Raw genomic sequence first — 13,743 nt, forward strand, 5'->3', positions numbered from 1 at the left:
AGGGCAACAGAGGTGCAAAGTAAATTTGGCTCACTGCTCCTTTCTTACTCTCTAAAACTGGAATAGTTCAGGAGACACTGCAAATTATTCATAGCTTGTGTGTGAGAGAGATACAGAGAGAGAAACAGAGTGTGGAAGTGAGTTGCCCCTCTGTCTAGAAAATGAGGAAAGCCAACGTGCACCGAGGATTATTTAGTCGTTGGTCGATAATGGGTCAGACGGACATCCAGCACGCTCACATTCATTTCCCTCGTTCCCCTGCCCCTCTGCGTGGCAATAAACCTGAAACGCTGTCATCGATTTGATTCAGATGAAGTTTGCTTTTGTCGATTCAGAGAAAGCAGAGGCACGTGAAAGCAGCTGGTTTCTAGGATCGGCGCCGGAGGGGAGCGTGAGCTGGTGCGGCGGCGGGGATGTTGCACAATTTGAGCCGTCAGTCAGACCTGTCGGACTGTCCCTGTAATCCCCGGGCCTATTCATTACCAATCTGAAATGTTTGTGCAGTGACTGGAGGAACAAAATCATTTCACTCCACGGTTGGCTTCTGGTATCAACATCTTGATTGTTTTCAACATCTCACAGTCAGAATAATGTGAGGTGCTTTAGTGTGATTATCACATAAAATTGAAACCACTCACTGATGATACCACAACACCAGCAGTTTGGTTGATTGCCATTTTACAACCAGATTGACTTTCACGCCGTTCCAATTATACGCAGCAGGCTCAGTTTAAGATAGGAGTTTAACAAATGATTCCTTTATGACAGCTTTTCCTTTCGGTCCTTTGGCTGTTTCCTGTTTGCGTTCTTACACGCACAGGAAACTTCACACTCTTCAAATAATCTCCAAATCTCAGTGTTTGCGTGTTAATTGTAATCTGAAGGGCCCGGCCCGCCAATCCAGATTTCTAATTGTGTTCCACGTGTGACGCAGATTATTTCTCCGTCGTACCCGTTTTACACGTGTGTTTGCTCCCACTGGCTCCTGAAGGCTTTTGATGTTTCCCTTCGGACATTTGGAAGTGACCGACACATGCTTTTGTTAAGTATCAACACAACAAAAGAACACCATACCAAATTACTGACTCAGCGTCTGAATCAATTGGAATCACCAGGAGTGTGTTTTCTCACAGTCTTGCAGTGAGTTCCCTGACTTGACACTGTGAGAACAATGAGCCAGACAGTGTGTGTGTGTGTGTGTGTGTGTTAGTTTCAGTGTAGTGATACAGAGATCTCTCTTGCTCTTGCCATTCCTCAGTACAAACACTTGAGTGGAAGAGACTATTTAAATACACACTCTCTTAGCCTGCCCCCTACTGTTGCCCAGACCTACTTTCAAACACACACAGATACACTCACGTGCACTCCAGGGAAAATACACCTCTAAAACACTTTATAAATGCACAGAACTGGACATGAACACAGCTGTGACTTAAATAGAGGTTATTTGAATTTCATTAACCCACTTTCCACAGTTAAAACACAATTAAACGGGTTGGATGCACACTATAGGCAGAGGACTTTGTGGATCATACTGCCCCCCGTGGTTGAAAGCGGTATCGCACCACCTCAGCTGTCTGCTCTCATTGATTATATTAACAGGTAATCAACTAATGTTACAATTAACTTAGGTGTCAGTCTTCTTAATGACAAATTGCCCCCACTGTCACCCCTGGCTGCATGGCATCTTGAGTCTTTATTTATATTTGCATCATCATCAACTTCTCTGACTTCTGGAAAGTGTCATCGTGTATGCAATTGCTGGAAGTCACATTTTCTTCAAGCAAAGACTCGGAAGACTGTTCTAAGAAGACAGAGACTGTTCAGAGGGTACAGCTTAATTTTTTTCCACCTAGGTTTATTGCTATTTCAAAGTTTGTTGAATAGTGGTTTACAGTTGATTTTACAATTGGTTCAATAAAGGAATTTCCCCAAGTTTGAGCCCTGTGATAATTTGTCAACAAGCCTTCAAGGGTGGCGGTGAAATGTTTGCCGCACTCCTGAGAACCATTCCACACTTGATGTGTCCCTCAATATTTGGCTGTTGTAGTTCTCAAAGTGGCCAGTTGGTGTCCTCCTTTTCCCTTTTCCACCTCCACAGGCTGTTTGGTCCAGATTGAATGATGTCCTCTTCGATTGGCATTTTACCATTGAAACACTTGGACCATGCTTCAGTCATAAGACCATCAACTTGAGTGAATTATTATCTGCACATATTTGTCTGTTGCACACAGTATAGCCGTATCAGAGCACTCTCTTATTCACTCTAGTTATTGGTTGTTTACAATATATATTTTAACCATCAGTGTCTTTGTATCTGTGTGTTTCTAGGAGCTGAAGAGTGTTAAGTGCCATTATTGAGTGGAGCCGCTCCCGTCTGCCCCTCAAGACCTTTCCCCTTCAGAGCTGCCGTCCTGTACATCCACCTTTGAGTCATACTGTCCTGAAGACACACACACACAGACACAATTATACACCTCACTGTCACCCCCACTGACCAGGATGATCACCTCGGAGCTCCCTGTCCTACAGTGAGTACGGCATATGTGCATCCCCTTGGGTTGCTTTTTGGCATCTTATCTGAGGGTGAAACATTTAGGGATGCATAAAAACAAAATAGCCTTAAAACTAACACGCACTCAGGATGGCATTGAGTGTTTAAGTGTGATAATTCCCAATATTTACATCTTGCTGATTACGCATCACTAAATTAGGTGATAGTACTTCAATAGTAAAAGCTTTGTTTGTAACCAAAGCATCCTTCATATGCACTTATTGCTGAATGAAATGATTGAATTGCGTATGAGTCATATTTGTTTCAACCTGTCATTTGTGTTGTGTGCCGTCTCAGGGACTCGTCCAACGAGTCTGGGGCAACAGACGCAGTGGGCTTAAGTATGAGCATGAGTGAGATCGAAGACCCAGAGGCTAAAGGCAAAAAGAAGAGAGGGCGGCCTGGAAAACAGCCCGTGGTAAGAGCTTTTGTGTGCAAGAAGAAAGAGGGAGTTAAGAATAAAAGCCTGTGTGTGAGTGTCTGACTGACTTTTTTGTTTCTGGGTAACTGTTGGTGTCTGCACGTGTCTGTTTGTGTAGAAAGGTTCTTTGTGCTCACAAGTGTTTAGGTTTTGGTTCCTTCCTGTATAATTGTGGTCTACCTCCCCATAGACGTCCAATAAGAAACCTCGGAAGTCACCCACAGACAAGGGTGTGGGTGCGGCCAGAGGGCGAGGGAAAGCCAATGGCGTGGCACAGCACAACGGAGAGGGCGGAGAGCCGGTTACACTGTTTGAAGTGGTCAAACTGGGCAAGAGTGCCATGCAGGTTGGTGCATAAACAGTTTACTTGATTTGAACCACACTGGCGACAAGCATCCAGCTCTTTGGTTCCATAGTGCCCATACTGAATAATCTAGAAATCTCTAATACTAATTTCAATCAACTCAGAAGATCAGTCAGATTTTGTTACCTGTCTGACCGGCCCTGTTTAAAAGTTATTCACCTAAAACCCAACACTTCACCTATCTGGATAAAGTTCTTTATAATGCTTTAAAGAAATGTGACACGTGACATACAAGACATGTAAAAGTCTTACTCTGGTGTATGTGCGTGTGTGTGTTCCTCTGTGTTCATACAGTCTGTAGTGGATGACTGGATCGAGTCATATAAACAGGACAGGGACTTGGCTCTGCTGGACCTCATCAATTTTTTCATCCAGTGCTCAGGGTGCAAAGGTAAGACAATCAGAACTATGGCAACACACTGTATCCGTTCAACAACAACACATCTAAACCTCTAATATCTGTCTTCACCAGGCACTGTGAGGATCGAGATGTTTAGGAACATGCAGAACGCCGAGATCATCCGGAAGATGACCGAGGAGTTTGACGAGGTAGCTGCCCGCTTCAGTTAGCCGAGCTCCTCTGTCTCTGACCACGATGCCTCCGTGCCACATTGAATCATCTCCATGTCTTTGTCAACAGGACAGCGGAGATTATCCTCTCACCATGCCAGGGCCCATGTGGAAGAAGTTCCGCTACAACTTCTGCGAATTCATCTGCGTTTTGATCCGCCAGTGTCAGTACAGCATCATCTACGACGAGTACATGATGGACACAGTGATCTCCCTCCTCACCGGGTTGTCGGACTCCCAAGTCCGAGCCTTCAGACACACTTCCACACTGGCAGGTAATCTCAGTGCTTCAACATCAACATCTGTTGTCGCAATGCGTTTGAGTCTTGTGCTATGTTCGAGAGCCCATATGTGATTTCCTCTCTCCGTAGCCATGAAGCTGATGACAGCGTTGGTAAATGTGGCGCTGAACCTGAGCATTCACCAGGACAACACCCAGAGACAGTACGAGGCAGAGAGGAACAAGATAGCCGGAAAGCGAGCCAATGAGAAGCTGGAACTGCTGCTACAGAAGAGGAAGGAGGTTGGCTACTGGTTAATTTTACTTTTGAACTATGGTCATTTAATGCAGGGCACTTGTAAGGAACTTCTTGGATGTCTCTGTGCAGCTCCAGGAAAACCAGGACGAGATCGAGAATATGATGAACTCCATCTTCAAGGGTATCTTTGTGCATCGGTACAGGTACGCCTCCACACCGCCGCCTCGCTCATTGATGTGATTGGTTACAGTGGCTGAAATAGCTGACTAAAGTACCCGCTGTGCTTCTTAGGGACGCGATCGCCGAGATACGGGCCATCTGCATCGAGGAGATCGGCGTGTGGATGAAGATGTACAGCGATGCTTTCCTTAACGACAGCTACCTGAAGTATGTCGGCTGGACGCTGCACGATAGGGTGAGAAAACCAAGGTCTAAGTAAAAAACTACGCTAAACTTGAGAGGTCTTTCAGGCAGTTATAATGTTATTCTTTGAATCATTTGTATCATATTTATGTGTTAGTAACTTGTCATGTCCATCTGGTCGCTGTGTTGTTGTTGTGTGGATTTCCGTGACATATACACACAATGGCTTTGGCACCCACTCAGCTTGTTTTGTCTCTTCTGTTGTAGCAAGGAGAGGTGCGTCTGAAGTGCCTGAAGGCTTTGCAGAACCTTTATACCAACCGAGAACTCTTCCCTAAACTAGAGCTCTTCACCAACCGTTTTAAGGTAACCCCAGCAGGAATGAAAATAAGAACTTCAAAGGACTCACGGGACTTTTGAGTATCTACATTAGATACATGTGGAGACATAGAGATGTTGTATTTAAGGCTCTAATTTGTTCCCAGTAAATCTTACCATAGTCTTTCAATAGTTGTCTCAACATCTTTTGTCTTAGCGTTGTCTTCATCTGACAGAATCTAATCTCGGTTTGGTGATAGATTCCCTGTTCAACTCTTCTTCATCTGTTTTAACAGGACCGAATAGTATCGATGACTCTGGATAAGGAGTACGACGTGGCTGTGGAGGCCATCAGACTGGTCACACTCATCCTGCAGTGAGTGGCACTGACACAGTCTCACTTTCTTGCACCCACGTACACATGAAACACACACTTTTGATATGTGGGACATAATGCATCAAACGTAGGCCAAAGTATTTGACAACAAACCGAACTTAGATCTCACATAACCATTAGCAGGGTGCTCAGCTACAGCTTACGAATGATGTCCTCAAGGTTCTTTTAAATTGCAGTTATGCTTTTCTTTGATGACCTCTTGTGTTCTACAACCTTGACTAAGATGGATTTGGAGATCTCTGTGCTCTTTGCTTATTTTCATTTGGGTCTTGCAGGGGCAGTGAAGACGCCCTGTCAAACGAGGACTGTGAGAACGTTTACCATCTGGTCTACTCTGCCCACCGGCCAGTGGCTGTCGCTGCTGGCGAGTTCCTGCACAGGAAGTGAGTCCGACTCTTAGTCTCTCTCCCATTTAGCCATCAGCCTGTGGAAGTACACGTTAATATAAAGTCAAATTGGTGTTTATATAGAATTGTTTTCAGTTAAATATGTATTCACTTTTTTAACAACTTGCTTATTTGTCTTTCCTGTTCCCTTGTTTAGATTGTTCAGTCGTCATGACCCTCAGGCAGAGGAAGCGCTGGCTAAGCGCAGAGGGAGGAGCAGTCCCAACGGAAACCTCATCCGCATGCTGGTGCTCTTCTTCCTGGAGAGCGAGGTAACATACACACACACATACTTACACACTTACACACATACCCACATGCATTGCCATTCCTAAACCCCCAAAAAGACCAACACATATACATAGAAAAGCATTTAAATGCACCAAATGTCTTACTGTGTGTGTGTGTGTGTAGCTTCATGAGCATGCAGCCTACCTGGTGGACTCTCTGTGGGAAAGCTCTCAGGAGCTGCTTAAAGACTGGGAGTGTATGGCCGAGCTTCTACTGGAGGAGCCTGTACAAGGAGAGGAGGGTGAGACACGTATACACACACATACACACACATAAGAACAAAGTATAGAACAGGTAGGCATTTTTTCATTATCTTTGTCCTTCCTTTAAAAAGGCTTCAGGCTACTTCCTGTCAAGTTCAGCTCTATGACTGTAATCCAGTTGAAGGAGCTGATTTAATACATTGTTGTTCCTTGAAACCCTGTGTTAGTGGCAATGCTCTGTAATCTCTCTTTTCCTTGCTCTTGCTGCCACTGTGACGCTCTTTTGTGTGCCTGTTTTTCCTCCCCTATTCAACCTTTATCTCTCTCTCCCCACCGCTGCTGTCCCTCTGTCCCTGCAGTGTTGTCAGACAGACAAGAGAGTGCTTTGATAGAGCTGATGGTGTGTACCATACGTCAGGCAGCGGAGGCACACCCACCTGTTGGCAGAGGAACCGGCAAACGGGTAAGTCAAACACAGAGACACAAACACACACACACACACAGACAGACAGACACTCCTACAGGTTACAATTTGAACCATATATGATATCTAGTACAAAGTGAAACAAGTAAACAACCTCATCTTTCCTGTCTACTTTGACTACTTCAAGTATAACAATTACAGTAAACATATGTACTAAGCAAGATAGCAGACATCGTAAAAAGGAAGGAAACCGGCAGTGAAATAGTAAAAGTAATAGTAAATCAGTAAGGTATTCCAGGTCATTTCTTCTAAAAATTCAATAGGGAAACGAAAACTCAAAATGAAAGTTTGCTTCTGTGTATCCAGGTGCTGACAGCAAAGGAGAGGAAAACCCAGATAGATGACAAAAACAAACTGACAGAGCACTTCATCATGGCCCTTCCAATGCTGCTGTCCAAGGTAAGACCTTGTGCAGGCACTGACGAATGATAATGGTGATTGATCTGTTTTTCGAAAATCATTGAATAGTCTTTGGATAGTCCTCGCTTTGGGTAGATAATGAGAAGTGTTATTGACCGATGTGTCACTCTGGATAAGTGTGCTGGATTAATGCCAAAAACTGTACTCGACAATCAGACATTTGTTTCCATCCCTCTGCTTCTCTGCAGTACCAGGCCGACTCGGAGAAGGTGGCCAACCTGCTTCAGATCCCCCAGTTCTTTGACCTGGATGTGTACAGCGCTGGCCGCATGGAGAAGCATCTGGACGGTCTGCTGAAGCAGATCGGACTGGTGGTGGAGAAGCACATCGAGGCGGACGTGCTTGAGGCCTGCAGCAAGACCTACAGCATCCTCTGCTCAGAAGAGTATACCATCATGAACCGCGTGGACATCGCCCGCTCGCAGCTCATCGACGAGATGACCGACCGCTTCGCACACTCTGTTGAAGAGCTTTTGCAGGAGGTAGGTCAGGCGAGGGTTGGGGAATTCCATCAAACTGGGATATGTGTTGAATTTGTTAGGGGAGTCTGGGAATATTAGAACATTGTAAAGATATGTCACTTTGAAACCACTTCCACACATTTATTTATCTACTCAGTATGTTGTGTGTCCAATGGTAAGTCTTTGCACTAAAATGTTTTTGGCTTTGCAGGCTGAAGAGGCTGATGATGATGATATCTACAATGTTCTGTCGACCCTCAAGAGACTCACAGCTTTCCACAAGTATACATTTCACCTATTAATTCTGTCCAATAATATTATGATTTTAAATGGGGGGAAAGCCTAAATGATCTTTTGTGAAGTAAAAGGATTGTTCACTTTGTTTTTTGTCTCAGTGCACATGATCTGACACGATGGGATTTGTTTGGGAACTGCTACCGGCTGCTGAAGGCCGGCATCGAGCAGGGCTCCATGCCAGAGCAGATAGCTGTCCAGGCTCTGCAGTGCTCGCACTACTCCATCCTATGGCAACTGGTCAAGATCACAGAGGGAGCTCCCAGCAAGGTGCTTGACTCTCCTATGATACTATACAACATGTATACCACTCACTCAGATCGTTACTCAAAGGCTCAAGGTTGAGTGTGGCCTGTCTGAGCCTCTGGCCCTTTGGAACAGCAGCTTACAGTAACTTAACGGTATGAATCCATCTCCAGACTGAAGAGGAGCCCTTTTTTCCCCAGGGCTTACCCCTGATCTGTCTGATTTAACACCTAGCACCAAAAGAAGATTGAATACAATCCTCAAAGACCCTTTAACCCCAAATCCACTATGGAGTGATTGCCTCCTCTCTATTTTAACAACAGCTGCCCCCCCGCCACCGTCTCCAAAGTGCCCTTGAGCAAAACACTGAATTGTTGCTGAAATCATCAGTTAATCTTTATTATCATCATTAGCGTTGTCATTAGTTAATCAGTCCATCAGGTCCCACTCTGCTCTCTGCTGGCACAAACTCCCAGCAACAGAAACATATTGATTTCTCTGCCTCATTTTCTGGAGTTAATGATTCACGATTGAAATCATTTAGGTCTGATTGCTTTAGCGATGCATTTATCTACGGCCCAGCAGGGTGTTTAACCTGACTGACACCACAATTTGAAAACAATTACTATTAAAGTGCTCATTAATTTGTGGCTCTTTCCCTGTGATGGTGTGGATGCAGGATGATCTATTGGCTCTCAGGAGAGTGGTGAAGTCTTTCCTGGCTGTGTGCCAGCAGTGCCTGTCCAATGTCAACACACCAGTCAAAGAACAGGTAACACACACACACACACGGTGTAAGGTGACCGAAGTTGTTTGATTTAATTTGACATAAAAATGGAACTGGTGCTTTGTGGCCCTGTTTCAGGCGTTCATGCTGCTCTGTGACCTGCTGATGATCTTCAGTCATCAGTTGGTCTCTGGGGGCAGGGAAGGCCTCCAGCCACTGGTCTTCAACCCAGACAGCACTCTACAGAACGAGCTGCTCAACTTTGTCCTGGACCACGTCTTCATTGACCAGGATGACGAGAGCCAGAGCATGGGTGAGTAAGAGAGTGCAGCGTTCTCTCTTTTCTATCACGCTAAAGTCCATGTGAGAAAATTAAGAAATGATTAGATTAGATATACAAAAGGTCTAACATTTCTTTGTTTCTCCTGCAGAGGGAGACGAGGAGGACGAAGCCAACAAGATCGAGGCCCTCCACAAGAGGAGGAACCTGCTGGCAGCTTTCTGTAAACTCATCATCTATGACATTGTAGACATGCCCGCTGCTGCTGACATCTTCAAACACTACATGAAGGTTAACAACTAAAACAACATCAAGACATGATTTTGTTGTTGTTCCTATAATTTTTAAGATTCATTGCTATTCATGTCTTGCAAACTTCACAATGAGACCTGAGACTTGGAGGTTTGTTGTTTTCGATGTTTTTAATTTTTTTTTATTTCCTTCCTTCCCTCAGTACTATAATGATTATGGCGACATCATTAAAGAGACTCTGAGTAAAACCAGACAGACAGACAAGATTCAGTGCGCTAAGACTCTCATCCTCAGTCTGCAGCAGGTGATGATACAGCCCATACATACACACACACACTGCTTTGCTCATGTACATTTCTTTGAGTCATCACTTCCTCTCCTTGCAGTTGTTCAACGAGCTACTGCAGGATCAGGGTCCCAACCTGGACCGGACCTCGTCGCACGTGAGTGGCATTAAGGAATTGGCCCGGCGCTTCGCCCTCACCTTTGGCCTGGATCAGATCAAGACGAGGGAGGCAGTCGCCACGTTGCACAAGTAAGATCTGACTACACTGAACTCCAGGAGGCGCTAGACCGGGTTCTCAGCCGCATGGGGCAAAGTAGAACTTCGAAGACGTTGTAGTGTTAGATCATAAATAATAGCTTTGTCTTTTGTTGTTGTCTAACCTTTTCTTTTCGCTCTTTGCTCTCTTTTCTTGTCAGGGATGGAATAGAGTTTGCATTTAAGTACCAGAATCCCAGAGGACCAGAGTTTCCACCCATCAACCTTGCCTTCCTCGAAGTCCTGAGTGAATTCTCATCCAAACTAATCCGCCAAGACAAAAAGACAGTGTAAGTATTATGTTTAATCAGGTGAAACTCTTTAATCTTCATGGAAGGGGGTTTGATTATGAATCCAATGTCTTCGATTCGATCTCCTTTCAGCCACTCGTACCTAGAGAAGTTCATGTCAGAGTCGATGTCGGAGCGACGGGAGGACGTGTGGCTGCCGCTGATCTCATACAGGAACAGCCTGCAGACGGGAGGCGACGAAGACCACATGTCGGTCACCTCAGGCTCCAGCAGCAAGACCGGCTCAGTCCGCAGCAAGAAGGGACGGGCGCCGTTGCACAAGAAACGCATTGAGGGTGAGCAGGCAGGCATGTGTACAGAAGTGAGCGTTAACAGATCGGATGGATCGATTACACTCTTGCCTTAATATTTGTTCAATTGCCGCAGCTCCCCATTTCTAAAACAAACAAACAGCAACTGAACTGTTATACTGTTATCACTTTCCTTATTTCTAAACTTCCTGTTTGTGTGCATATGCAGAGGAGAGCAGCATGGAGGGGTCGTGGATGATGCGTAATGACACTCTACAGACACCGGGGGCACTGCAGACTCCTCAACTCACCTCAACAGTGCTCAGAGAGAACAGACCAGCGGAGCACATGCCAGACCCGGACTCAGAGCCCGGATCAGAAAACGACTTCGTACACAAGTGAGTGAATGCAAATGCGTAGTCATATACTGGAACTGATCTATAGGGACACGGCGCACGAAAGTGGAGTGTGTTGACGTGTGTGTGTCCGTCTGTGTGTGTTTGCGTCTGCAGTCCTCAGATGCAGATGTCGTGGCTAAGCCAGCAGAAGATGGAGGACGTGAACAGGAAGGATCGGACAGGCCTGAATTACATCAAGTCACGCAGCAATCAGGGTGTCCGACAGACTGTGTAAGTGTGTGAGGGCGCTGGATCGAGTTCCGCTTCAGACTCTCGAAGGCCACTAAAATAAAATGTTTCATGAATAAAGAGCTACTAGAAGAAGAAATTTAAAAAATCCTCATTTTGATGGCGTCTCTGCCCTCAGGCGTGGGCTGATGGAGGATGACGCAGAGCCCATTTTCGAAGATGTGATGATGTCATCGCGGGGCCAGCTGGAGGACATGAACGAGGAGTTTGAAGACACCATGGTCATTGACCTTGTGAGTAACCTCACTTCCTCTCGGGGCTTCACTTAAACCCCCCAAATTCCACAGAAACGATTAAGACTTGTTTAATTGTTTCATTTTGCTGTTCTTTATGCAGTATTTGACTTTTGGAGTTTTTCTTTCTCAGCCACCATCAAGGAACAGACGCGAAAGAGCAGAATTAAGACCGGACTTCTTTGACTCTGCAGCGATGATCGAGGACGAGTCGGTGAGTAAAGCCACAACTGCAAAACCAAAATGGCCGTTTTACCACTGTATTAAAACATTCTGGGGAAGCTTCAGAATGACCCACGTGTTTCTGGGGCAGATTCTAACACGCTCTTTCATTACAGGGATTCAGCATGCCTATGTTCTGATCTGGGAAGCGGCACTTCCTGAGACCAGGATCCACATCAGGAGTAAATACTCTGAAGAAGAAACGTTGATGTACTTTTCACTTTGTGTAAGACATGATGGAAGGACGCCGGCCGAGTGGATCTGTCGATGGATCCCACATCAACCTGCTCTCACGTCCGGCAAAGATCCGCGATGTTCTTTCGGGCGGGCCGGAGGATCCAGAAGATTCTACGGGATTTTGGTCCGGATTACTACAGAGGCTTCCTTACTGCTCCTTCTTCATTCTTCTTCCTCAGCCTGTTGGTTTAGCTCTTGTTCAGAGTAGCTCTGATAGCTCACTGGCTTCTCCCGCAGCTGGCCAATCAGTGCTCAGTGTCTCTGGTGTGTCACAGTTTTTACAGTTCTTTGTTACGCAGATGTACAGTTGTTTGGTTCCACCCCCAACACTCTGTACAGTCCCCATTTCTTTTGGTGTCGCACTTTGATTCGTCCATAATCCAACACAGAGAGGCTTTCAACAAACTACTAAATATTGTATACCTTTGCTCTTATTCCCCCTCAAACCAACCCTCTTCCTCTCTGCTTGGCATCCGAGTCCGTGTGTGTGTGGTGGTGGCGGTGGTGTGCGTACTGTGTTGCTAATGACGGTTGAATAGTCGCATTCAGAGAAGCCGACTGCTCTCATTACATTACATTACATTACGATCATTTGGCAGACGCTTTTATCCAAAGCGACTTACATTACATTACCACCCTTCGCAGAGGGGGGAGCAATTGAGGGTTCGGTGCCTTGCTCAGGGGCACCTCGGCAGGGGCTCGAACCAGCGACCCTCCGGTTCCCAAGCGGAAGCTCTACCCACTGAGCTACTGCCTCCATACTCTCGACTGATTTTTCTACAGTGAGATAATTTGTCTTGTGTGTGTGTGTGTGTGAAGTAAAAGCGAAGCGAGCGGTCGTCATTTCACGGTCGTTCGGGACAGCGAGCCACAACTCCCGAACCACAGACAGAAGCCCCGCCCCCTTCCTCTCAGAGCTCTGAAGCGTTCTGCACACACACCATGGAATCACAGCTTTTTGAAGTAAAGTTTAAAAAAAAAAAAAGATAAAACATATTTTGAATTCTGTAGCTTTAGTACGAAAGTTTTAAATCAAGTGTTTTTTTGTTTTTGTCTGTTTGTACAGCTTTTTCTTGAATATGTATCACGTTCGTTGCCAAATTGTGGCCTACATACTTATATTCCAATCCCTCCCTGCACCTGTAAGTCATATCTAACGGTTACCCAAGCTGAGACTGTTGCTATGGGGTACCAGTGTAAGTGCTGTATGGTCTGATTGTAATTGTGTCACAGTTCAGTATTACAGCAGATTCTCCTTGGGGTTCAACCTGCTGTGGTTTGTTCATTTCACAGGTCAGATCAAGTCCCTCACAGTGAAGTCACACAGCTGCAAACAGTGTTAACTTCCCCCCCTGAAAAATGAATGCGGATTTTTATTATTAACGACCTCTGTGGCTTTCTTGTCGGATGGATTTTGTCAAATAGTTTGAATGTGTTGAGCCATATCTGTTATCAGACACTGTCGGTTAATCAAGCTACAAGTTTTCCCCATCGGCTGGCTTGGCAGTCCTGTAAATATCAGAGGAAACGTGACTTTTTTCTGCAGTGCAGTCGACATCAGTTGCCCTTAAATGCTCTAAAAGCCTGTTTTTTTTTCTGTGAACCTAAATTCTTTTTAATAAAATAAAATCTGTAATCAATTTATGGACCTGTGTTTTCTGTGTGGTTTTCTGATAGAACTCAAGCCTTCTCTTGGTTTAGAACTCAAAACATTCATTCACTCCCCGCCCTAAATAATCTCCTTCATATCAACACTTAAAGAATTAGATCCTTTATATTTGTCAAATTGTTACAGAGAAGGAGAAATTGGCT

General features: G+C 45.2%; 1 protein-coding gene across 1 annotated transcript in view; it reads left to right on the forward strand.

Annotated features, from left to right (window-relative positions):
- stag1a (STAG1 cohesin complex component a) overlaps positions 1-13,577 on the forward strand; it is a 30,734-nt gene extending 17,157 nt beyond the window's left edge. Inside the window, exons 2-32 of the mRNA XM_076157548.1 lie at positions 2,332-2,531; positions 2,852-2,972; positions 3,166-3,321; positions 3,634-3,730; positions 3,812-3,888; positions 3,980-4,184; positions 4,281-4,432; positions 4,518-4,591; positions 4,680-4,803; positions 5,019-5,117; positions 5,366-5,445; positions 5,742-5,849; positions 6,010-6,124; positions 6,267-6,384; positions 6,706-6,809; positions 7,137-7,229; positions 7,439-7,732; positions 7,923-7,993; positions 8,107-8,275; positions 8,931-9,023; positions 9,117-9,291; positions 9,410-9,549; positions 9,713-9,814; positions 9,897-10,045; positions 10,213-10,341; positions 10,435-10,637; positions 10,822-10,990; positions 11,105-11,221; positions 11,358-11,472; positions 11,606-11,686; positions 11,811-13,577. Coding sequence (XP_076013663.1) covers positions 2,503-2,531; positions 2,852-2,972; positions 3,166-3,321; positions 3,634-3,730; positions 3,812-3,888; positions 3,980-4,184; positions 4,281-4,432; positions 4,518-4,591; positions 4,680-4,803; positions 5,019-5,117; positions 5,366-5,445; positions 5,742-5,849; positions 6,010-6,124; positions 6,267-6,384; positions 6,706-6,809; positions 7,137-7,229; positions 7,439-7,732; positions 7,923-7,993; positions 8,107-8,275; positions 8,931-9,023; positions 9,117-9,291; positions 9,410-9,549; positions 9,713-9,814; positions 9,897-10,045; positions 10,213-10,341; positions 10,435-10,637; positions 10,822-10,990; positions 11,105-11,221; positions 11,358-11,472; positions 11,606-11,686; positions 11,811-11,834 — 3,783 coding nt within the window. The 5' untranslated portion in view covers positions 2,332-2,502 and the 3' untranslated portion in view covers positions 11,835-13,577. The remainder of the gene's footprint in view (positions 1-2,331; positions 2,532-2,851; positions 2,973-3,165; positions 3,322-3,633; positions 3,731-3,811; positions 3,889-3,979; positions 4,185-4,280; positions 4,433-4,517; positions 4,592-4,679; positions 4,804-5,018; positions 5,118-5,365; positions 5,446-5,741; positions 5,850-6,009; positions 6,125-6,266; positions 6,385-6,705; positions 6,810-7,136; positions 7,230-7,438; positions 7,733-7,922; positions 7,994-8,106; positions 8,276-8,930; positions 9,024-9,116; positions 9,292-9,409; positions 9,550-9,712; positions 9,815-9,896; positions 10,046-10,212; positions 10,342-10,434; positions 10,638-10,821; positions 10,991-11,104; positions 11,222-11,357; positions 11,473-11,605; positions 11,687-11,810) is intronic.
- Positions 13,578-13,743: the final 166 nt, after the last annotated feature.

This window comes from Genypterus blacodes, unplaced genomic scaffold (genome assembly GCF_046128005.1).
Source record: "Genypterus blacodes isolate CSIRO-AG114 ecotype Tasmania unplaced genomic scaffold, CSIRO-AGI_Gbla_v1 ptg000073l_1, whole genome shotgun sequence".
NCBI lineage: Eukaryota > Metazoa > Chordata > Actinopteri > Ophidiiformes > Ophidiidae > Genypterus > Genypterus blacodes.